This window comes from Osmerus eperlanus, chromosome 11, assembly GCF_963692335.1.
Source record: "Osmerus eperlanus chromosome 11, fOsmEpe2.1, whole genome shotgun sequence".
Taxonomy (NCBI): domain Eukaryota; kingdom Metazoa; phylum Chordata; class Actinopteri; order Osmeriformes; family Osmeridae; genus Osmerus; species Osmerus eperlanus.
The window spans coordinates 16165039-16188111 of NC_085028.1; the positions used below are offsets into that span (position 1 = coordinate 16165039).

The window sequence follows — 23073 nt, forward strand, 5'->3', positions numbered from 1 at the left end:
ATAGGCCAGTTACTGCACGCGGGGTAGTTGGTTCTATCAGAAGAGAAAATGACAGCCCGAGGCCAGGAGGAGCGCGAGAAGGGTCATAGCACTCTTAATGGACTAAACCCCGCAACAGCTGTAGGAAATAATTACCATAATCCGTCATTATGGGGACGAAAATAGGTGATCTTTAAATATTTTGCATTATTAATGACCCTCTGTAGCCTGTACTAATGTCATCAAACAGAGACGCCCCTTCCTCAATCAGCAATGCGGATATTGGATCGGGGAAATCAAACGGGGTCCAAAGCGATGAGGTAAGAAATTATGACATTAGTCAATGTTAGCCATGTCGGACACATGAAATGTTGTCTGTGTAACAAAATTAAAGCATAACAAATATATAGATTTTCAGGTACATTTTTTCCACACAATGGAGAAGTGTATTACAGAATTTTTACATAGCAAATATATTCTCTTTTAAAATTAAATGCACAAACATAACTTAAAATGATTTCTAAACGAGATTCTGATCGGCTATATCTTTACACCTTCTCTCGCTCTTTCTCTCTGTCACCCTGCATCCATTCCTCAGTGCAGCCATCCAGCCAGCACAGCTGTCAGTAGAGCCATCAGAAGGGGCCTCGAGGGCCCACAGGTAGAAGCTGTGTTCCTGACAGTTGTGGTGGTGCTACCCTGGGGGGCTTTGGTGGGGAGGCCGGGGTCCAGGCCCCCCTGGCAGTGCCTCAGGTCTTTCCCCACGCAAGCAGCGTATGCCAGGGCATGGGCGATGTAGCTCTGCTCCTGCACCCCCTGGAGGAGGTGGGCCATGGGCCCGCGAGCCAGAACAGCCACGTCTTCGCCTCCATGGGTCTCTGTGTCCAACGGGACCGCCGACAGCTGGACGTAGTCCTTCGTCTCTGGCAGAGAGAGATGAAGAGGAGAAGAGTACAGCGTGGATGAATCAAACAGGTGAGACTTAGTGAGGCAGAACATGTCACTGGCAGAGAGGAGGGGAGCGGGTGTGAGCTGAACTGGGTATGACAGACAGGGTCTCCCTGGAGCTCAGTGCAGGGGTGTGTGTGTAGACAGGGTCTCCCTGGAGCTCAGTGCAGGGGTGTGTGTGTAGTAAGATTCCCCTCGGACTCATCTGTTCCACCTTGTCTGTTTCCTCAGATCAGTCAGTGGAACCAAGAAAGCAAAGCACTTCAACCCCAGCCCAGCGTTGCTGTTCAGCGGCTGTTATAACAGGCCAGGGACGCAACCAGAGACAGAGGACAATTTTTACACAGGCTTTTTGAAGACTTTAACAGCAGGAAGAGTCCCACAATGAATACAAATGTTTTCCTTTCTTACTTGTGTTGACATTGCGGATGTCCGGCCGCTTGTTGTTGACTACTTTGTACCCGGGCCCGTTGCCGTACATGAGCGTGGTGAAGGGGAGAACGTCCTTCGCCCACAGTGGAGACTTCCCTGGGAGAGAGGAGGACGCCACGGCCATGTTAACAACATAAAGGTGCTATGTACACACACACACACACACAGACAAGTGCACACGCACACGCAGGGCTGAGAGCAGTCCCCAGTTGAGGTAGCGGTAGAGTCCCTGCTGATGGAGTACTCAATGTTTCAGTGGCGTATTAATCACCCAGCTGGGGGGGGGGGGTGGAGTGATATAGTGAGAGAGAGAGGATGAAGGGAAAGGAGGCGAGTGTAGGATAGGGGAGAGAGAGGGGCAGACGTTACGAGAGGGCGGAGGGAGAGAAGGATGAGCAGAAGAGGTGAAGAGGAAGGGATGGGGGGAGAGAGAGGAGAGAGGCTGGAGCGAGAGGAGGAGGAGGAGGAGGAGGAAGGGATGAAAGACTGAGAGGAGAGGGAGGAAAGGAGAAGGCTGGGAGCTGTTTGTTTTCCCCTCCGTGACGACGGGGGGGAAGAAATGTCAAGCCGCCAGGGGCGTCTGGCAGACGGAGACCCAGGCAAAACCAGCCGAGCACAGAGACCAGCGCCGCCACCTCCGATGACATCACTGCCATGTCATCTAGGGAGGGGGGTGGGGGGGCATAGATGTGCTGGCAGAGTGGGAGAAACGGGATGAGATGTGTGTTTGTGTTTTTGTGTGCGTGTGTGAATCTACAGTGTGGTGTGTTGGGGAACCAATCAATTTCAATATGATCAATGCAGCAAGATCAATTGCCTCCACTCACTGTTCCGTTACATCTTGTGTGGAGACAAAATGGTTTACCCAACAAATCAGTCAATGTGTCAATTTGCTCTCCATGTTTGTGACACGGAAAAGTCAGAAGGAAAAGATGTCATGACCCAGTATAGTGTCTAAGGTCGGAAGGGTTTCCCACAAGGTCATTCCTTACCCAGAATGCTGTTCCCTCTGAAGGGATATCCATTAAAAGTGAAGGCATGGGAGTGGTCAGCCGTAACCAGGGTGAGAGTCTCTTTCTCATCTGTCAGTTCCAGGCCCTTAGCGACAGCGTTGTCCAAGGCAACCGTCTCATGAAGGGCCATGGACGCCCTGCTGGCATGGTGACCCTGGTCAATACGCCCACCTGCCTCGCAGAGGGAGGGGACAAGCAGAACACTGGTCACCCATTGGCTGTTGGTGGTGCCCGTCACTCTAAAAGACGGTTTTCAGCAAATACACTGAAGATAGTTCAGGATGAAAAGAGAACTGTGTTAAAAAGAATAGAAAAGAAATCAATGACCAGATGCTCAAAAAGAGAATATCATATAATAATCTTATAATATGAGAGAGTACAAGATCTCAAAATCAGTGAGGCTCAAGGCTAAATTAATAGAAATGTACTTAAAATGTCTTTAGAAAAACATTCCCATATTAACTACACATAATACTGTAATTACGTTTAAAGAACAATCCATGACTTTCCATGTAATGTTACACGTGTGTTGTCTTTTTTGTCACACCGACAGTGAGAATGACGTGTGTGTGTGCATCACCTCAGGGTAATCAGTGATGCTCCAAGATCTAGCGTAGTGAGTGTGTGCACCATATGTCCACATCTATTTTTAACCCTGCGTGTTATATTAAAGCTATTGTTCAATACTCCTCTGAGGCAGTATTTAACGGGGGTAGGACGAGGAGTGCGGGTGGGGGTGGGTCGGGAGGGGGTGCGGGTGGAGATGGTGCGGGTTGGGGAGGGTTGAAAGCGCCCAGTGCGGAGGAGCAATGCGTCACCCCGAGGTGTAGCACTACAGCCCATCACACTGCGACAAACACTGCACATACGTGTCCCTCTACCAGATACACACACACACACACACACTGCCGCAACACACATTGCCCTGACTACGCACCTCATTCACAGGCTGAAACAGTGCCACTCGGCAAGCCGGGGGAAAACGAATGGTTTATTAAGCTCAAATCTATACATAGAGCATTGACCTAATAGAGAATCAAAGGGCACATATAACGACTATTGTAAAATCAATAGTTGGAACTATCAATTGATCTGGGCTGTCAAGAGAGTGTCTTCCATTGGTTAGTCTGTGCAGATTTATATGAATCGATGATTTGATTGGCTGTAACGAACATCAGGTGGCCTGGTTCAGGCTCAAAGCCTTGGGACCAGATGGATTGATGGCTCTGTGGGTTCAACTGGCACTTTGATTCCCAGCTTGATTGACAGGTTAATGGGCCAACCCCCTTCCTCACCTTCCACCAGCAGGAAGAAGCCCCTGGGGTTCCTGCGGAGGATGCGGATGGCCTTCTCTGTCGTCTCGGCGACGGAGGGGTCCATGCGGGGGTCTCGCTCCACGTCAAAGCGCAGGTCTCCAGGCTCAAACAGAGCTGGGAGGAGGAGGGGAGATGCTCATCAACACACACACACACAGAGCGTATGCACACTTGAAGCACACACACACACACATATGAATATGTATGTAAATGTGTACGCATACAGACACACACAAATGCATTTGAGTTTTGATGTGGCAGAACAAGACTGTTACTGTGGGAGCAGTTAGATCATAAAACAGTGAAACATATTTCCAAGGTGAGTCTTTTTTGTGTAGTTAATGGAGAATTCCAGTATAGGGGGTGAAGCTTGGCTTGCTGATGCACAGTACTGTGCATCTCTCTCTCTCTCTCTCTCTCTCTCTCTCTCTCTCTCTCTCTCTCTCTCTCTCTCTCTCTCTCTCTCTCTCTGCCTCTCTGCCTCTCTGCCTCTCTCTCTGCCTCTCCCTCTCTCTGCCCTCTCTCTCTCTGCCTCTCTCTCTGCCTCTCTCTCTGCCTCTCTCTCTGCCTCTCTCTGCCTCTCTCTGCCTCTCTCTGCCTCTCTCTGCCTCTCTCTCTCTCTCTCTCTCTCTCTCTCTCTCTCTCTCTCTCTCTCTCTCTATCTCTCTCTCTCTCTCTCTCTCTCTCTCTCTCTCTCTCTCTCTCTCTCTCTCTCTCTCTCTCCTCTCTCTCTCTCTCTCTCTCTCTCTCTCTCTCTCTCTCTCTCTCTCTCTCTCTCTCTCTCTCTCTCTCTCCCGACAGTTTTAAATAAGTAGGCCAGTGTGACGTCCTTCACTGCAGCCTGAGAGGTAGTGAATGAAGCAACCCTACACCATCTGCTGTAGCCCACTGAGAAACCAAGGGCACACGCGGTGTGGTGTGTTCTCTCACAGGAAGGTGTGTGGCCTTCAGGTTCCAGGCTTGATGAGGATCGGAGGCTGAAACCACCGAATGACTCACCCATCAGGTAGTCCGTGGTGTCAGGGTTGACGGAATCAAAGTCGGTTCTGTTCCACACGTAACGAGCTACCTGTGGTACACATGCAAGGACACGTAAATCATCAGGAGGGGACCCACCTTCTTCTGCTCTAGTTGCAGATGCTGCTTGATGTTTGTCGGATGAAGGACGTTACTTACTGTAAGTCGCTCTGGATAAGAGCGTCTGCTAAATGACTAAATGACTCACTTTGTTTTCGTAGTAGCAGAGTTACTCCTACCATTCAGATGTGTTTTCGAGTGTGTTTTTTTTGGTGTCAAGGTCTATGTGTTTATGTGTGTCATTGTCAGTATCTCATTGTGTGTGTGTGGATTTTCGGGGCTGTGCCCACCTTCCCCAGTTTCATGTGCTGCCACTCCGCGATGAGGTTGCGCCCGTCCTCTCTCCTGCCCCTGGAGGCCAGGTCTCTGGGGTACTCAGGGTCCACGGTGCCCTTAGGGGTCATGTACTTCCTTCCCCCGCCAATAATCACCTGGACACACACACACACACACACACACAAGCAGAGACACACACACAGATTTAGAAAGACATACAGAAGAATCCTCTAAGTATTTTAAATTGTTTACTGTATCACTGCCATTCCCAACCTTTTCCACTTTTTTTGGCTCAAAATTTGTTGAATTTCAGAAACAACATTTTGGGGATCAGATTTTTTTTAAACATTGAAATAAATTAATATTAATATTTTAAAGAGGTGAATTCCAAATCAACTAATTCGGTGGTGTTTAAATTTCAATATTAAGTATTCAATGCCTATTAAAAATCAAAACATTATGTCACTGATTTGCTTCCATACGGAAATGTCAGTTGTCTTTCGTCAATGTGCCAAGCGTAACTATTGGTGTTTCGGATTAGTAAATTTTTTTATAATTATTTACATTTACATTTAGTCATTTAGCAGACGCTCTTATCCAGAGCGACTTACAGTAAGTACAGGGACATTCTCCCTGTAAACTGGCAACCTTCGGATTACTAGCCCGATTCCCTCACCGCTCAGCCACCTGACTCCCTACACAGTCCACAGTCCTCCCTATCCACAGTATATATAAATATTTATATATTTATTCATTTTGTCATACTCTAGTTTTCATTGGTTTGGCGGCCCACCAGTATTACCCAAGCGGGCCACTAGTGGGCTGCGACCCACAGGTGGGGAAGTCTAGACCCTACAGACAGGATTAAGGTGTTGACTTTAGACCCTACAGACAGGATTAAGGTGTTGACTTTAGACCCTACAGACAGGATTAAGGTGTTGACTTTAGACCCTACAGACAGGATTAAGGTGTTGACTTTAGACCCTACAGACAGGATTAAGGTGTTGACTTTAGACCCTACAGACAGGATTAAGGTGTTGACTTTAGACCCTACAGACAGGATTAAGGTGTTGACTTTAGACCCTACAGACAGGATTAAGGTGTTGACTTTAGACCCTATAGACAGGATTAAGGTGTTGACTTTAGACCCTACAGACAGGATTAAGGTGTTGATTTTAGACCCTACAGACAGGATTAAGGTGTTGACTTTAGACCCTACAGACAGGATTAAGGTGTTGATTTTAGACCCTACAGACAGGATTAAGGTGTTGACTTTAGACCCTACAGACAGGATTAAGGTGTTGACTTTAGACCCTACAGACAGGATTAAGGTGTTGACTTTAGACCCTACAGACAGGATTAAGGTGTTGACTTTAGACCCTACAGACAGGATTAAGGTGTTGACTTTAGACCCTACAGACAGGATTAAGGTGTTGACTTTAGACCCTACAGACAGGATTAAGGTGTTGACTTTAGACCCTACAGACAGGATTAAGGTGTTGACTTTAGACCCTACAGACAGGATTAAGGTGTTGACTTTAGACCCTACAGACAGGATTAAGGTGTTGACTTTAGACCCTACAGACAGGATTAAGGTGTTGACTTTAGACCCTACAGACAGGATTAAGGTGTTGACTTTAGACCCTACAGACAGGATTAAGGTGTTGACTTTAGACCCTACAGACAGGATTAAGGTGTTGATTTTAGACCCTACAGACAGGATTAAGGTGTTGACTTTAGACCCTACAGACAGGATTAAGGTGTTGACTTTAGACCCTACAGACAGGATTAAGGTGTTGACTTTAGACCCTACAGACAGGATTAAGGTGTTGACTTTAGACCCTACAGACAGGATTAAGGTGTTGACTTTAGACCCTACAGACAGGATTAAGGTGTTGACTTTAGACCCTACAGACAGTTGAGTTCTATAGTTCAGATTCTTACATCTATATCTGTGTTATTGAGCAGCTGGGAGGCGATATCCAGGCAGCCATCTTTCTTGGCAGCAGCGGGCATGTCAGCGTCGCTGTACCACTTGCGGCTGGCGCTGTGGGCGTAGGTAGCGGCAGGGGTGGCATGCTGCACCCGCGTTGTCGTGACGATGCCAACCGACTTGCCTGAGATGGAGGGAGAAATGATGGATGGGATGAAAGACGAGGGAGAGAGCTAAGGAGTGTTTCATCACACTTTGACCACACTCGCTGGCCTTCAAGGCTGGTAGCACATGTAGAATGGTGTGTGTGTGTGTGTGCGTGTGCAATGTTACCCATTATATGGTGTTGAAATTAGTTTCTTTACATTTAGTATGTGCATAGCAAGCATTTAATCAGTTTTAATGCATTTCTATTGCCCCTCCCCATTCCCCTAAACACCATCTCCACACACACACACACACACACACACACACACACACACACACAGGCACACACACACACAGGCACACACACACACACACAGGCACACACACACACGCACACCCAGGCACACACACACACACGCACACCCAGGCACACACACACACACGCACACCCAGGCACACACACACACACACGCACACCCAGGCCAAGGGAAACCTGCGTCCTATCAGTCTGCTGTGCTGGGGTCAGGGACGTGGGGTCCAGTGTTATACGATATTTATTGCTGCTGATAACATGGGAACATGATAATGAGTCAAGGTGAAGTTGAGCCATGTGCTTCATCAGCAAGGCTGCAGGAGAGGAGGGTAGGAGAGGAGGAGGGAAGGAGGGTAGGAGGGTAGGAGAGGAGGAGGGAAGGAGAGGAGGAGGGTAGGAGGGAAGGAGGGTAGGAGAGGAGGAGGGTAGGAGAGGAGGAGGGTAGGAGGGAAGGAGGGTAGGAGGGTAGGAGAGGAGGAGGGTAGGAGAGGAGGAGGGTAGGAGGGAAGGAGGGTAGGAGGGTAGGAGAGGAGGAGGGTAGGAGAGGAGGAGGGAAGGAGAGGAGGAGGGAAGGAGGGTAGGAGGGTAGGAGAGGAGGAGGGTAGGAGAGGAGGAGGGTAGGAGAGGAGGAGGGAAGGAGGGTAGGAGGGTAGGAGGGTAGGAGAGGAGGAGGGAAGGAGAGGAGGAGGGTAGGAGGGAAGGAGGGTAGGAGAGGAGGAGGGTAGGAGAGGAGGAGGGTAGGAGAGGAGGAGGGTAGGAGAGGAGGAGGGTAGGAGGGAAGGAGGGTAGGAGGGTAGGAGAGGAGGAGGGTAGGAGAGGAGGAGGGTAGGAGGGAAGGAGGGTAGGAGGGTAGGAGAGGAGGAGGGTAGGAGAGGAGGAGGGAAGGAGAGGAGGAGGGAAGGAGGGTAGGAGGGTAGGAGAGGAGGAGGGTAGGAGAGGAGGAGGGTAGGAGAGGAGGAGGGTAGGAGGGAAGGAGGGTAGGAGGGTAGGAGAGGAGGAGGGTAGGAGGGAAGGAGAGTAAAAAGCACAGATAACAATAGCTAAGCTTGTATTCCTTGTCCACTGGTTTCATTGAGGTGAAAGGCAGTTTTGGTCAAATCACTCAAAATAACACTTAACTCCTTGTTTTCCTGCACTAAAGAGCAGACATCAGCACATTCAGACCCCGAGGCTGGTCAGCCCCAGCTCATTCAGACCCCGAGGCTGGTCAGCACCTGCATCTTTGGCCCACTTGAGGATGGAGGTGACCTCGTTGCCTTGCTGGGACTTGCAGATCCCGTTGCGGGCGGCCGCGCTCACGCCCAGCATGTTCAGGTTGGTCTTCACACCACACAGGTAGGCTGTGGCTGTAGCTGCACTGTCCGGGATCTGGAAGTCCACGCTGTAGGTCTGCACACACACACACACACACACACACAGATGCAGAGACACACACAGACAAACACACACATGCAGAGACACACACACACACACATGCAGAGACACACACACACACATGCAGAGACATACACACACAGATGCAGAGACACACACATACACACAAACACACCACGCATACACACACAATATAGTATCATATACTACATCTAAAGTGTAATATGACACACACATGCATATGTAGTAGGCATCACATCAACACATGAATCATTTTGAACAGGTAGAGTCCTGGTGTGCATGCATGAGCTCGCATCTCACTCACACAACATACTGTATGCATATCAATACTACACACACATCTCTGCCTGGGGTAAGGTTGTGCCTGTGCGTCAAAGCAATGATTTATGAAATCATGTGTGTGTGGATAAGAATACCTGTGTGCGTGTGTGTGTGTGCATAGGTATGTGTGTGTGTGTGGATGAGCAGCATGTCAAGTATTTAAATGTGTGTGTCTGTGTGTGTGGATGATGTATATATACATGGACATGTGTGTGTGGATGATCTTTTTCAACATGGATGTGTGTGTGTTTGACGTGGATCATGCAATTCAACATGGATGTGTGTGTGTGTGTTTGTGTACCTTAGCCAGGCCCACGTATGGGAAGGTATCCATGGTCATGATGGTCTCCTCTCCGGTCTGGTTCAGCAGCTGGCCTTTCAGGATGCGAGCAGCAGTGATGGTGGTCACACCCATACCTGCCACACAGACGGCCCGGTGCACAGTCAGACTCCACTGGTCCAGACAGCTCTCAACCGCAGGCAGGCGGACGCAGGGAGGCTGGTGATGTCACTCACCGTCTCCTAGGAACAGTAGGATGTTCTTGGCCACGTTGGTGTTCAGCTTCCTGTCCAACACCGCCTGCAGAGACTTCTTGGCCTGCGATCTCCAGAACTCTGGGTTTTCCTCCTCCACTGAGCCAGACACACACACACACACAGTGCACAACAATGCACAATAGCATTTATTTCTGTATTATTTCTATTTCAGCTACAGTCTCATTCAAGCAAACATTTGACTTAAAGCTTGAGCTTAACACTGGGCATACTGGGCTTTACTTTCAGGGATATTTCTCAGTGTGTGTGTGTGTGTGCGTGTGTTTGACATCAGAGGGAATGAACTCTCTACGGACTGGTCTCTGGTCCAGCTCTGGAAGACTCGTAGTCTGCTACCCTCAACAAGTCTTTCATCTTCCACCACTGGAGACAGAGAGCAGTGCACAGGAGAGTATTCTTATTCACTGATCTCTCCGTTACGTAACGCCCGAGGCGTTAGTTAACAGTCATTCTTTAGTTGTTGGATTTAGGAGAGAACATACTAAATGAGTGCCTTAAGTGTTTTCTGCTGGTCGATGTGAGACGAAGACGAGATAACCGTCTCCTGGGTTCAGGTTAGGTCATCTTTTATTGAAATGTAAGTATTCAAGCTAAAACCATCGTTTTATGAAACAGTTCTACCTCTGACAATAGAAACATGTGCATTCTGAAAAAGTGCAAGAGATTAACTTACTTAATGACTGATGATTTTGAGTTTATTTTAATAAAAACAACTAATAAGAAAATATGTTTTCTTTTTATAACATTGTTATTTTCCTTACCTTTGCCAATGGTCAAACCCAATAACAGACACAGGCACAGACTGGACAGGCTCTTGGTCTCCATGACAATGTCTTGTGAAAGGACAGGAACTGTCTCTGGTCAGAAAAGAGAGAAACAGGGAGTTTTAATCTGACCCCGCCCTCCCCCGGCTGTCAATCATGTCATAAAACACTGATAGGCACCGTGGGCCTGTGATATCAGAATAACCTCACAACTGTCAATCATTGATTTGAATCAAGAATATGTGCACAACACACACACACACTTCCCCTATGAATTTCAGAACTTGGGAAAGTTCAGGAAAAAAAATTAGCCAGCGCTTAAAAGTCTTACAGAACAGATAAAATATTCGCACTAAAATTTCAGGAGATAGCCAATGCATATTTGATATTTGCTGTCCCTAATCCCTGCGCATCAATAATAAATATTATCTCCAACACACACACGCACACACATCTATGCTAAGCCAGCACCTCTGAACATCAGCCATGTATGCCATTAGCCATAAACAAGCTGTAGAGCTGAGCACAGATCAAAGCCATTTTAAAAGCGAGCTGGAACAGTGGCCACCCGCTGGGACCCGAGGGTTCAGCGCATCAACGTTGCACCAACAACCGACCCCAAAACTATTTACATGCTCACGCGGATCCTAAATGGCTTTCTGAGCGAGTTAATGACTGATAGAGCACGTTTACGGGGATCGTGCCTTTATGTACTGGAGGTAAAAGGGAGGGGGACATAGATCAAGGTGCCGCTGCACACACACGTTACTAACATGTGCTCTCAACACAATAACAACCCAGCCATTCTAATGACCTTGTGTATGTAGATTTGTTGTTTCAGTATCAAGTGGACTTGATACTGAAATCGTACAAAGCCACACAGTATAAAGTTCAAGTTTATGCCTGAAGTGCAGATGAAGTGGTTGACTCATTCTCACAAGCAGACACACTGTACAAACACACAACACACACAGAAACAGCTGAAGTATATACAGAGAAATATATAATGTGATGGCACCCTCTAGTGACTCAAACAGGAATCATCTCTTGGTGAGGTGGTGTGTATGGCAGGGAGAGTGGGCCCTGGTTCAGCCTGGACCGCAAATGTTACATCATCCATCATCTCATGGGTTCTGTTCATTTTCCAAAAATCTTCACCTGTCAAACTCCCACCCAATCACACGCCGGAGGCTCAGCTGACGCTGAATCCGATTGGCCCAAGGGTCCCTGTCGAGGGTCCGCCCACCTCTCACCATCACCTTGGAGATAAAAGAAACATGCTCTGTACTAATGCTCCATTTTTGGTCCAATCAGTTAACTGGGTTTGAGAACTAGCTGGCAGTGAAAGGAAGCTTAAGATAAGAGTCCCTGCAACTGAAGACTGTCAGTGGAGACCGGGCAGCTCCTGTAACAGACCAGATAAGCCGATAACAGAGACAAAACAGGCTTCCAGGTAAAATTACAATGGGCTTCAATTGTGGCAATTACATGAGCTTTGTAGGAGGGTCTCTCAAGAGGGTAGGTATGAAGCGAACTGATCTGGATCCAGAGCTGTAAGGAGCTACTGATGTGCTCCCATGGGATGTGACACCCAACACAAAGACCCACTGAAGGAGTAGAGCCCTTGCAATTAGCCCCAGTCTGGACAAACAGACAAACTCCTTAAAGTTGTGAGTACGGTAGATACAGTGAAGACAGAGCATGTTGGGGAGTCAGGTGGCTGAGCGGTTAGGGAATCGGGCTAGTAATCAGAAGGTTGCTGGTTCGATTCCCAGGCTGGTTCGTTGTGTCCTTGGGCAAGGCACTTCACCCTACTTGCCTCAGGGGGAATGTCCCTGTACTTACTGTAAGTCACTCTGGATAAGAGCATCTGCTAAATGACTAAATGTAAATTGCAGTCTACTAAGTCTAAAGCTGTACATTCCTGCATTTCACAAATGTACAATGCAGCAAAGTATTTAGGATACTACACATTTTGTCAAATTTTTTCATGATCTCTGCAAGTTAGCTGAAACAGGTGTTTCTGGTTAACCCCCTCAGCTACACTGGGTGCTGCACAAGAAGCAACCTAGACCTGACAGGACACAGCACACTATCACCCACACCACAGACCCATCCCATCGACCCGCACCAATGCCATGTCCAAGTGGCAGTACATCAGCAATGCTGGGATTGGCTGAGAATGACACATTGTACTGACAAATTCCTCATTCCACAGGAAAAGTGATACAGTAGAAGCTGTCAGTCCTGTTGTGTTAAAAAAAAACAGGGCAGCGCGAGACAGGATGCACCATGAGAACAGACATGCTTATGAACTCAATTTTTATTTGCAATGTTCTTTATTATCTTTTCCAGTTTCAGATGTGAAAAGAGGCATTAATTTTTCTTAATTAAATATGTAATAAAGAAAAGCAAAAGAGTATTTACACATTCAATTAAATTGTAATCAATAACTTCGGTGGATAATTACAAACACCTTCTGCTAGCTGAGGAGAGAAATATAAATACAGGAGAAACCAACACTGTTTCAGAAAGAAAAAAAAATTACATGGCATTACATTAGCACTTTTATTTTGAAAAATAAAACAGAACTCCTTATTTACAGAACTGTCCTAAAATGCATTTCCACTCAAGGAAGCAGAAAAGGCCTTAGGATTTGAACTGTTAACTTTGCCTTTTTTTGTGTTGCCTTTAAAAGTTGATTCATCTATATAGCTTTTTCAAGTTTTAATATTGATTTTATGTTTCTAAAATGCACTACAGGTTTGTCAGAAGGCCTCGCCAGGCTCTCAATCCCTTTCCCGCCCCATAGTTTGTTTGAAGTGTTGGAGAAATGCCAAAGCAAACGCGTGTGGGGTTGCGGGGCGTGGCCGTTATGGAAGCATTGAGCGCCCCCCCCCAAAGCAGCAACAGGTCCATCGCCCCTCTCGTCCTTCTCCCGCATCACTTCCTGTCTCGACAGTCTACAGGAAGCTAGGAGAGGACCCCAATCATTCTACGTCTGAAATGTCCATGGACGATCCCAGCGTGTCCATTTTTCAGCTTTAAAAAGAAACGCACTCCAATCATTCTACACCCAAAAAGAGAGCAAACCAACTAGGTAAGAGCATCAGGTAGACCATACACACAACACATGATGTCATCATGTCTCATCGACACGACGGAATCAAAAAATATAAATGTGTGAGCAGCTTTTGAAAGTTTTGTCTGTTGGGGATTGTCTTTTGTCAGTTCTTGGGGTTTGTGAAACGTCTTGAATAGGTGTTGCCGTCGGCAAGGTGACACACCTTTATAACAGGAGGTAAAACCTGAAAAAACACTGAAGGGAACAGCAAGCTCAACATCTCGTTACGAGTAGCACGCTAATTCGCTTCTCAATTTATTTAGTTCCAAAACAAAATAAAGCACAGAAAAAAAAAAGGAAAACGGATCTGTAGTACAATCTCTCCCAGTTTCTCCATTCTTTTGTTGTTGTTGTGTTTGCGCAGAAGGATTTTGTAGTTTCAAACAGACCCCATTTCAAGGATCATCAAAACCATTGAAGCAATAACTTTTTTTTTTCTTTTTTTTTGTAAATCCTCTTCGGGTCCTTCCAGAGGCACGCCGGTGGGCGGGGCCAAGTCCTAGCTGTTGTCTGATTCGTCCTCTGCCTCACGGAGCCAGGTGAAGAAGGCGGTTACAGACTTGAGGGCCACGCCCTTGCCCTGCTGCTCTGCTGGGTCCTTGCTGGACTCCCACTTGTAGAAGGCCTCCTCTTTGATCACGTCCTCATCATACAGCGTGTCAAAGAACATACGCAGCAAGTCTGGAGAGACAGAGAGAGACAGAGACACAGAAGGGGGATTGGTAAACATGCACACAGTAAACCTCGGAGAGAATTTATCCTGGAATGGTTTCAGCCCAGTGCAGTGTCTCCATAGCTAATCTAGCTGTTCCACTGCTGTCTAATGGTTTATTACTGACCAAGTTTGAGAATTGGGTTTCCAGAGGTACTTAGGAACGCACTATCTAGGACTGTCAAAGACACTGATGGTCTGTGGGGGTGGTGGAGGAGGTAGAGGAGAGAGGAGAAGGAGGTAGAGGAGGAGGGTCACTCACTGGCAGGTTGCTCCATCTCCACCAGGAGGGCCTGCAGGGCGTACAGAGCCTGCAGCTCCTTCTGCTCGTCACTCAGGTACTTCTGCAGCAGCTTGGCCCTCTGGCCCAGCTGGGCCGCGTCCACCTTGTACGGGGTCTCACCTGCGGAGGGGACAGGGTCAACACCAGACACCCTACCACACCTGGAGCCAACTGACAGTCTCCAGTGAATGGAAACCCCCTGAGTGTACAAGGGTTCATGTCACGTGTGTACGCAGGCTTAGAGAGAGAGCGAGAGAGAAAGAGGGTGAGAGAGAGGGCGAGAGCGCAGGGTTACTCACAGATGATGGCCGACTGGCAGACCGAGGTCATAAGAGCTCTCACGATCACGTTGGAGGAGAGCTGCTGATCATCCAGGTTAGCCTGAAACACAACGTCACAGTTAGGGTCGATTTCTTTAGAAACACAACAAGCACAAACACTAAAGTGAGAAAGTCTCTCGCACCTCAACCCAGTCGAAGATGCGCTGGTTGTCCGCCCGGTCCTGGATCAGTCTGTCCAGCTGCACGGCCAACTCCTCCAGGCTCAGCCCCTTCAGGCTGCTCCTCTCCACCTCCTCACCCAGGGTGAACTCTACATCCTACAGGACAGACAACAGAGAGGAGCCACACAGGTTCAGTCTCATCTGATCATTTCCTCCTCTGACTCAGAGAGGGAGGAAGTGGTTGGTGGCATCAGAATCTGGTTTTATTCGCCATGTAGGTTTACACAAACACGGAATTTACTGTGGCCAGAAGGTGCAAACAATAAACATATATGGATCTTAAATCAAAAGTAGAAAAGTACAGTGGTTTAACTAGTCCTAAGAACTAAACAATCTAAAAAAATAAAACAATTAGTAGTTCTCTTTCTTGGATTATAACAGGTGTAACCCTGAGGGGATGTGACCTCACCATGTCTGTAACAAATTTGTTGACGTCCTCGTCTTCCGGCAGGAAGTCCTTCCAGTTAAGTCCCGCCTCCCTCCACATGGCGCCCACCTTCTTATGGCTCTGAGGAGGAGGATTGAAAAACGGGATCAGATGGGAAGAAATGACAGCACGAGCTGTCGCTTAAACACATCACCCTTTTCCTCTCGACAGGCAATGCAGTACTTACCAAAGTAAGAAATTATATCATAAAAAGTTACAAATCTAATACATTTTCTATTTTTTATTATTGTGTTATGATTATATCAGAGAGAAGTTTTCTTATGTGGAGATGCAACACTTGCAAAAGCTGAGAGGCTGGGAGCTCACCATTGCTTTACAGAGAAGCTGGAGGATTTGGACCAGCAGACCTCCAGCCATGCCCTGGGGAGTGAGAGACTTGGCCAGCTCCCTGCAGGGGTCAACACCAGGACAAGGGTTATTCACAGGATGCCATGTGTGGAGCAGGATGATGCATGTTTCTGCCATTGAACTAATGTGAGATTAGGCCTCAACCGAAGCCTGGGACTGACCTGAAGAGCGGTCCCATAGGGATGCCTCCTTCGTGCAGCATGGGGGTGATGAGTTCAGCCAGGTACAGCCAGATGTGGGGGATGTCTATGGCCATGTCCTCGGCCACCTCCAGGATCTCCACAAGTCTGTACAAACCCACGTCAAGTCAGCATCCTGCATGAACCACATCCAGGCTACCCTTTCCTGTTACCCCACCCCCACCCCCACACCCACCCTTTGTAGTACTGCTGGGAGGTGAGGGCTCCAGCCTTGATGAGCTGGTGCAGCAGGAGGCCCATGTGCTCTCTGACGAGGGGGCTACGCTCCAGGGTCGACTCGATGCCGTTCCGCACAAACACAAACAGCAGCTGGCCGCTGTTCATCTCCTGCACACACTGCAGCGCCTCCTGCAGATCCGGAGGGGAAGGAGGAGTTAGACACAAGTAAACATGTATATGATAAACACAAGTAAATATGTACATGTTATTTAGTGGCTTTGTATAAGCTCGGCTCAGATAAAATATCAGCAAACTAGGCTTTTGGGTTTAAATTCTGGTGGTCCCACTGCAATAAACCACACAGGAGTGTGTGTGTGAGAGTGAGTGAGTGAGTGAGTGAGAGAGAGAGAGAGTACCTTCATGTCGTTGATGTGGAGGTACTCCTCGATGATGGCTGTGGACTTCTTGTCCAGCTCCTCTTCGCTCAAGGCAGGCTTGGTCTGGGCAGGAGGAGGGGTGGGGGTGCTCTCTCTCTTCACTGTCAAACCACACACACACACCTTCAAAATGGCCACCTGAACAACTCACATCCTGGCACTTGGCTCCCCCTTTTTAATATCAATATTTCGGAAAGCATATTTCATCATTAACATAGATAAAAAATGAATTAAAAAATAAACGTTATCCACTGTTAAATACTTAAAATAATATGTTACATAACAGAAGACGTTCACAGGATCAATAATAGAAAGGAGGATCCTGGTCTATTGAAACTCCTCTGGTGGTGATGACCCACCGCTCTCTTTGCTGCGGGCACGCTCTCTGCTGCCTCGCTCGTCCGTCATGCTGGCCACGCGGCGGACAGGGTCAGCCCCGCCCCCTCCGCCACGCTGCTCCCGGTCGCCACTGCGGCCCTCCGTCTCCCGGCTGAAGCTGCGCTTGGTGACCTGAGGACGGTTCCTGTCCCGCTCGCCGCGGTCGTCGCGCCGGTCGTAGCCGCGGTCCAGGCGCTCGGGCGCCCGGTCGTAGCGCTCGCGGCTGGAGCTGTTCCTGTGACAGCAGGGGGAGGGGTTGTTTAGATGGGGGTGGACGGGGGGGCTGGTTAGGCGTTACGAAAACAGATCAATGACAAAGGGGAATTTACACTCGCTAAATGTAGCAAGCTACTTCCTGTTTCACCACTGAAAATATATTTAAATGTCGCTCTGTGTTGGCTAAACTTAAACCACACAGACAGGAACAAAAGTGACAGTTCGGTGCTCTCAACACAAGACCTCGGCTGGTGAGCTTTACTATGGAACCGGTTTGAACTAGATTTCTTTAGAGTGGGTTAATTGTTCTGACCTCTGAGGTACTCTTCTGTCAGCGTCGGATGAGAGTCCGGAGGAGGCGGCCTGCTGCAGGGCCGAGAACCTGTTACTGGCTGCAGGGCGACCACCTGACTCCTGACCACCAGGCACTGAGGACCATCACATACACACCACACAGTTTACAGTCTGACCTCCACCAAGGTGCTTCACTATTACCTGCTGTGTCTCCTGGTGGAGGAGGAGGAGGATGGGGGGGGGGGGGGCTCACCTGGTTCCCCGGCTGGTTTGGCCCCCGTGCCTCCACTGCTTCCCTTGCCCCAGCTGCCCCACATGCCCTTGCCCCCAGGGGCCAGGAGCTGGTTGTTGAAGTCCAGAGCTCCAGGCTACAGGAGAGATGGAGGCAGGGGTGAGCATGAGCAAACCAAATCACAGGGGTAGAGTGGTACTGCTGGTGGAACCACAGGGCCCGGTCGACAGTGGGAGGCTCTGGGCTCGACAGTGTGGTTCTGTGTGCTCGCGTCACAAACCTTGGTGATCTTGCTGAGCCGGGAGGTGTCGATGGGTCGGTTCTTGGTGGTGATGGGCACCGTGTTCCAACCCTCGTCCTGAGGCTGGTTCTCACGGCCGCGGGGGGTGTGTTGGCTCCCACGTCCCCCCTGCCCACCTCTCCCTCCTCCTCCCCCTCCACCACCACCTCCTCCTCCTCCACCACCACCACCACCTCCTCCACCTCCTCTGTTGTCAGTCTTGGCGAAGAACTGCTGCTGGACCTTGATCTGCTCTCGGTGTTCCTCCTGCTCTGCCTCCTTGTGGATCTGGTCGATGGTCTTGGGGCCCTGGTCTCCCCTCCGGGGAACCCAGGTGTTCTGGAAGAGAGAGAGGCAGGGAGGGAGGGGGAGAGAGGGAGGAGAGTTTTTCTTCAGACAGGGTGGCTCCTGGTAAAGTGCCAGACTGCAGGGGGAGAGGCTGTGTGTGTGTGTGTGTGTGCCGGCTAGGAGGCAGCTGACCCTACGTTATGAAACCTCCCGTCACTGCATCTTTTATAACCTCATCTGTCCAGCTCATATGTAGAGCTGCAGGGAGCAGGCCTGAGGACCCCAGCACTCTGCAGGGAGCAGGCCTGAGGACCCCAGCACTCTGCAGGGAGCAGGCCTGAGGACCCCAGCACTCTGCAGGGAGCAGGCCTGAGGACCCCAGCACTCTGCAGGGAGCAGGCCTGAGGACCCCAGCACTCTGCAGGGAGCAGGCCTGAGGACCCCAGCACTCTGCAGGGAGCAGGCCTGAGGACCCCAGCACTCTGCAGGGAGCAGGCCTGAGGACCCTGACTGGCTGGCCTGAGGACCCTGACTGGCTACACTGGCTGAAATGGAAGTCAAACCAGTGACTGAAACAATCCAGGCTTCACGTGTTCAGGGTACTAGAGACTTATTCAGTCTGGAGCCAAGATTCTGAATATAGTCCACACTAAACACGTCTAGGACCATGGCCTTCTTCGGGTCAAATACGAGGTCCTTGACAACTGAATCTTTGCACTGCATATCTGGGCCTTAGCGTGTATCTGCCAGCCAGGCTTGACATGCCTCACATGGCATGTATGAGAGAAAAGGAAGGGATAGTCAGCGAGCCGTGCTAAGGTGCGAGACAGGCTCCAAGGCCACCTGCTTTCAAACATGTCGTACGTGGCCCTGGAGATCAGGGTTCAACCAAGATTAGATCGCTCAGTGACAAGTTTCCTCTCTCCGTGTGTGTGTGTGTGCGTGCGTGCGTGCGTGCGCGTGCGTGTGTTACCCGTCGGAGATCCAGCAGGTCCTGCAGCATGAAGCGGATCCTAGACGAGGTCTTCTTCTCCTTGATGATCTTCTCCATCTGGTTGAAGTACTGGTCCATACGAGGCTGCAGACACACAGAGGTCGACCTTAGACATTGCACGCGTGTGTGTGTGTGTCAGAGGACAGAAAGCCGTCTTCCTCCCTCACCTTGGCCTTCTCGAAGTCCAGGTCCTTGCCGATGGTGGACAGCAGCCTGCTGAGGCACTCCAGAGACTCCTCGTCATGGTTCTTCAGCAGCTTGACGATGCAGTCATGCATGATGGCCTCTGTCAGCATCTTCAGCTTGAACAGCTCCCCGATGAATTTGATGTTGCCCAGGGAGCGCCGCCGGGCCTTGTCCTTGGCCTCCTCAAGCTCCGCCTTCAGACGCTGCTTCTCCTCCTGCCGGCGGGAATTGCGGTCACAGGCGGGGGCGGGGGACAGGACACGGCGTGGCGTTGGGGAGGGAGATCGAGAAGATGGTTAGTGGTCCTGCTGTGTCGCTCGACAGAACTCCCCCCCCCCCCCCGAAACAACGCCAGGAGATTCATCCAAGAAGATGCGTTTGAAGTAGATCTAACCCAAGCTAAACCTTGCCTTATTGTGTTATATACATGAGCTAAACAAACTGCACACAGGGGGTTTCGTACTGAGGCGGCGGCGTCCAGCTCCTGCTGCTTCTTCTCGAAGATCTCGTCGTCGTCCTGGTCCTTCTCAAACTCCTTCTGGCAGCGGTTGAGGAGGAGCTTGCGGAAGTTCACAGTGGTTCCTGGCTTGTCGGTGGTGGGGACTTTGAGCTGAGGGGAGGCAGAAGGAAACCAAACAAATCTTTAGGCAGAGAAGACTAAAGAAAGAAATGTGTTTGTGAGAAGAAATATATTTCAGGGATGTTTAAGGTGTGGTTGGAAAGCTTAACACTGAAAAGTTCACAGCTTAGTTTTAAACTAGGTGTGTGTGTGTGTGTGTGAGAGAGAAGTGGAGCCTCAACCTAAAACGTACCGGGTCTCATTCCAGAGATGCTCTCACAAACATTTCTCATGTGTTTAATCTCACACACACACACACACTTCCCCTCACTCCCCCCCCCACCACGTACCCCCATAAGGCAGCGGCACATGTTGGCGTACGCCACGGAGAAGTTGGGCTCCGAGATGGCCTTCTCGAAGATGAGGTCGATGACCCCCTTCAGCCTGTCCTCTGTGTCGATGGTCATCTCCTGCACCTGCTTCATCAGCTGCTGGAACATCTGCGGCGTGAGCTTGTTGAGCACGCTCCTCACGCGCTTGAACAGCTCCTGGGTCTTCAGCTCCTCGGGGTCGTTCTCCTCGTCCGCGGGGGGCCCGCCGCGGCCCGCCGCCTTCTTCACGCCGGGCTTCCAGGCCTTCTCCGCCTTGTTGAGCTGCACGTCGTTGTTGAGGGACATGCTGGTGATGATCTTGCGCGGCTCTTTCCTCTGGCCCTGGTGGGAGCCCCGTGGACCGCCCATACCAGACGGCTGTGGGGGGGGGGAGGGGGGTTAGTAAAATAACATGAAGAAGAAGTGGGAGGGAACAGAAGATGTCAGCCGATATCAACACACGGGCCGCTGGCATGGTCAAGTATGACCCGAAACGACTCGAGAAACTAGCCATTAGGGTTGTCCCCGACTAAGATTTTCTTTGGTCGACCAAGACTCGACTAAACACTTCTGAAAATCGACTAATCGAAATTTGAAACGTTGCCGCGCACCGTTTTAAGAGATAATATGAAAGAAATGTATACGTAAGAAGGGAGATTGACAACTAGACAAACATGTCGTGTGCAAAAAACAAAACAAAGCGCAGATTAACTAAAGGGAAAACAGTAGCACCTTTTCTTTTAAATTATATATTTTTACAGTTGCTTTATTTGTCTTCAATAATATAATCTACAATTTCTGTAGAACATTCCCGCTTGTGTTCAATTGTGACAAGCGGGAATCAGATCTCACACACGGCAGCTCGACTAAAAAGAATCTTAGTCGACCAAGAGCATATCGACCAGAAAATCGACTAGTCGACTGAGTGGGAACAGCCCTACTAACCAACATGTTACTCACCGGCCCCCTGCCCCCTCCTCCACCTCCCCCTCTTCCTCCTCCTCCTCCACCGCCGCCCATGCCAGGCCGGCCCAGGTTACCCAGGAAGGAGGGTGTGAAGTCGGGCCCGCAGTTCATCCCTGGCAGGCGGCTGGGGTCCAGCTGACGCAGAGGGGTCTTGTTAGCCTGGAGGGGGAGGGGGGGAACAAGCAGAGGAACCAAGGTGAAACCAACCTGAACAACAGACAAACTGAAGTGTACCAAACGGATTTGGAGATGTGGGAACCAGCGGAGGGCATGGAGAGGGGGAGGGGGGTGTACCTTGTCCAGGACCACATCACTGATGTGGGGAAGGCCTTCGGGCTTGCTGAGGCTGGCGGTGCAATTCTGGAAGCGCAGCAGGAACTCCCGGTCATATCTCTTCTTATCTTCCGGGTCGATGGGTTTCCAGTGCTCTGCAGGGGGAGGGGGAGTTAAGCATTGACACGTGGAGCCTCTTATCACTGTGACCCTCCCTGAAAGTGTCTGTATTCAGTGGAAAAAGCAAGATTACAGAGCCCACACATTTGCAGTGAACTGAAACTTAAGAGCAAAACCAGAAGAGAATAGAAACTCAAATTATGCTTAAAGGTCTTTTCAGGAAGAAAAAAAAAAAAATGGAAAAGAAGATAAGGATTAACTAGGACACACAAGCGTGTGCAGCCACCCACGCACCCACCCCCACAGGCCAAAGTCCAGGAAGTGGGACTCACCCCCTTTGTACTGGTACTTCAGCTCTCCTTGTTTGGGTTTGATGTTCTCAGCATCCAGCTTGTCCTCCTTCTCCTCCCAGGTCTCGTCCACCTCGTCAGCGGCAGGTGGGGCAGCGGAGGCAGGGGTCTTGGCCTCCTCTGCCTCAGGGGCGGAGGCAGGGAGGGGCAGGGCCTTCTCCACCTCAGACGGGCTCTCCACCACCTGGTCCTGAAGGGGGGGTGGGGGTGTTAACTACAGTCCTGTCTAAACTGTCTGGATGAGGCCTGTCATCCCATGTCTAACCCAAAGACCCATTTGAATTTGCACACACATTTGCAGACACACGTACCTCAGTAAAGGCATCGAGGAGGTCTCCTACAGTCTCCTTCTTGTTCAGCTCCTTCATCTTCCTCTTCTTCTTTGGCACATACACAGCAGATGCTAGAACACACACACACACACACAGTCAGCCATCTGTACACTCCAGATATACAGTTCTTCGCTGGGCCACAAAGGTCAGATTAAGGCCGAATGTGGAGGAGGTGTCAATCTTAGCAGGAAGTCCTGATATTTCACAATGATTCATTATCTTGAAAGGAAGGACAGATGCTTCACAGAAACTGAGAAGCTTGACAGAAACTCAGCATCTAAAATGCCAGACGGAACACAAGACAGACATGGAGACAGAGAGACATGGAGACAGAGAGAGACATGGAGACAGAGAGAGACATGGAGACAGAGAGACATGGAGACAGAGAGAGACAGAGAGAGACAGACATGGAGACAGAGAGAGACAGACATGGAGACAGAGAGAGACAGACATGGAGACAGAGAGAGACAGACATGGAGACAGAGAGAGACAGACATGGAGACAGAGAGAGACAGACATGGAGACAGAGAGAGACAGACATGGAGACAGAGA

The 23073-nt window shown here is 49.7% G+C and overlaps 3 protein-coding genes across 16 annotated transcripts in view; 1 reads left to right on the forward strand and 2 right to left on the reverse strand.

Annotated features, from left to right (window-relative positions):
- Positions 1–23073, reverse strand: part of LOC134028670 (eukaryotic translation initiation factor 4 gamma 1-like) — a 124702-nt gene that overhangs the window by 84160 nt on the left and 17469 nt on the right. For 12 of the 14 annotated variants that reach the window (XM_062472346.1, XM_062472345.1, XM_062472343.1 and 9 more), the window contains 21 exons: positions 22501–22592; positions 22172–22379; positions 21741–21874; positions 21441–21605; positions 20460–20858; positions 20014–20160; positions 19532–19765; positions 19344–19448; positions 18083–18421; positions 17824–17938; positions 17590–17704; positions 17042–17295; positions 16662–16783; positions 16262–16434; positions 16048–16173; positions 15845–15926; positions 15500–15598; positions 15052–15186; positions 14888–14969; positions 14568–14708; positions 12773–14274 (listed from right to left, as the gene is read on the reverse strand). In XM_062472346.1, coding sequence (XP_062328330.1) covers positions 14093–14274; positions 14568–14708; positions 14888–14969; positions 15052–15186; positions 15500–15598; positions 15845–15926; positions 16048–16173; positions 16262–16434; positions 16662–16783; positions 17042–17295; positions 17590–17704; positions 17824–17938; positions 18083–18421; positions 19344–19448; positions 19532–19765; positions 20014–20160; positions 20460–20858; positions 21441–21605; positions 21741–21874; positions 22172–22379; positions 22501–22592 — 3449 coding nt within the window. In that variant the 3' untranslated portion in view covers positions 12773–14092. Of the gene's footprint in view, positions 1–12772; positions 14275–14567; positions 14709–14887; positions 14970–15051; positions 15187–15499; positions 15599–15844; positions 15927–16047; positions 16174–16261; positions 16435–16661; positions 16784–17041; positions 17296–17589; positions 17705–17823; positions 17939–18082; positions 18422–19343; positions 19449–19531; positions 19766–20013; positions 20161–20459; positions 20859–21440; positions 21606–21740; positions 21875–22171; positions 22380–22500; positions 22593–23073 lie in introns of those variants that run through there. The other 2 variants (XR_009931566.1, XM_062472344.1) reach the window with 2 other exon arrangements.
- Positions 1–23073, forward strand: part of vmp1 (vacuole membrane protein 1) — a 96935-nt gene that overhangs the window by 29213 nt on the left and 44649 nt on the right. The window lies entirely within an intron of this gene.
- alp3 (alkaline phosphatase 3) lies at positions 346–10530 on the reverse strand. The gene is made up of 11 exons (XM_062472360.1): positions 10467–10530; positions 9667–9783; positions 9452–9567; positions 8649–8823; positions 6986–7158; positions 5056–5196; positions 4688–4757; positions 3668–3802; positions 2352–2543; positions 1339–1455; positions 346–902 (listed from the first exon to the last, which is right to left on the reverse strand). Exons 1-11 carry the CDS (start codon positions 10528–10530, stop codon positions 574–576), a joined length of 1629 nt encoding a protein of 542 aa, XP_062328344.1. The 3' UTR covers positions 346–573.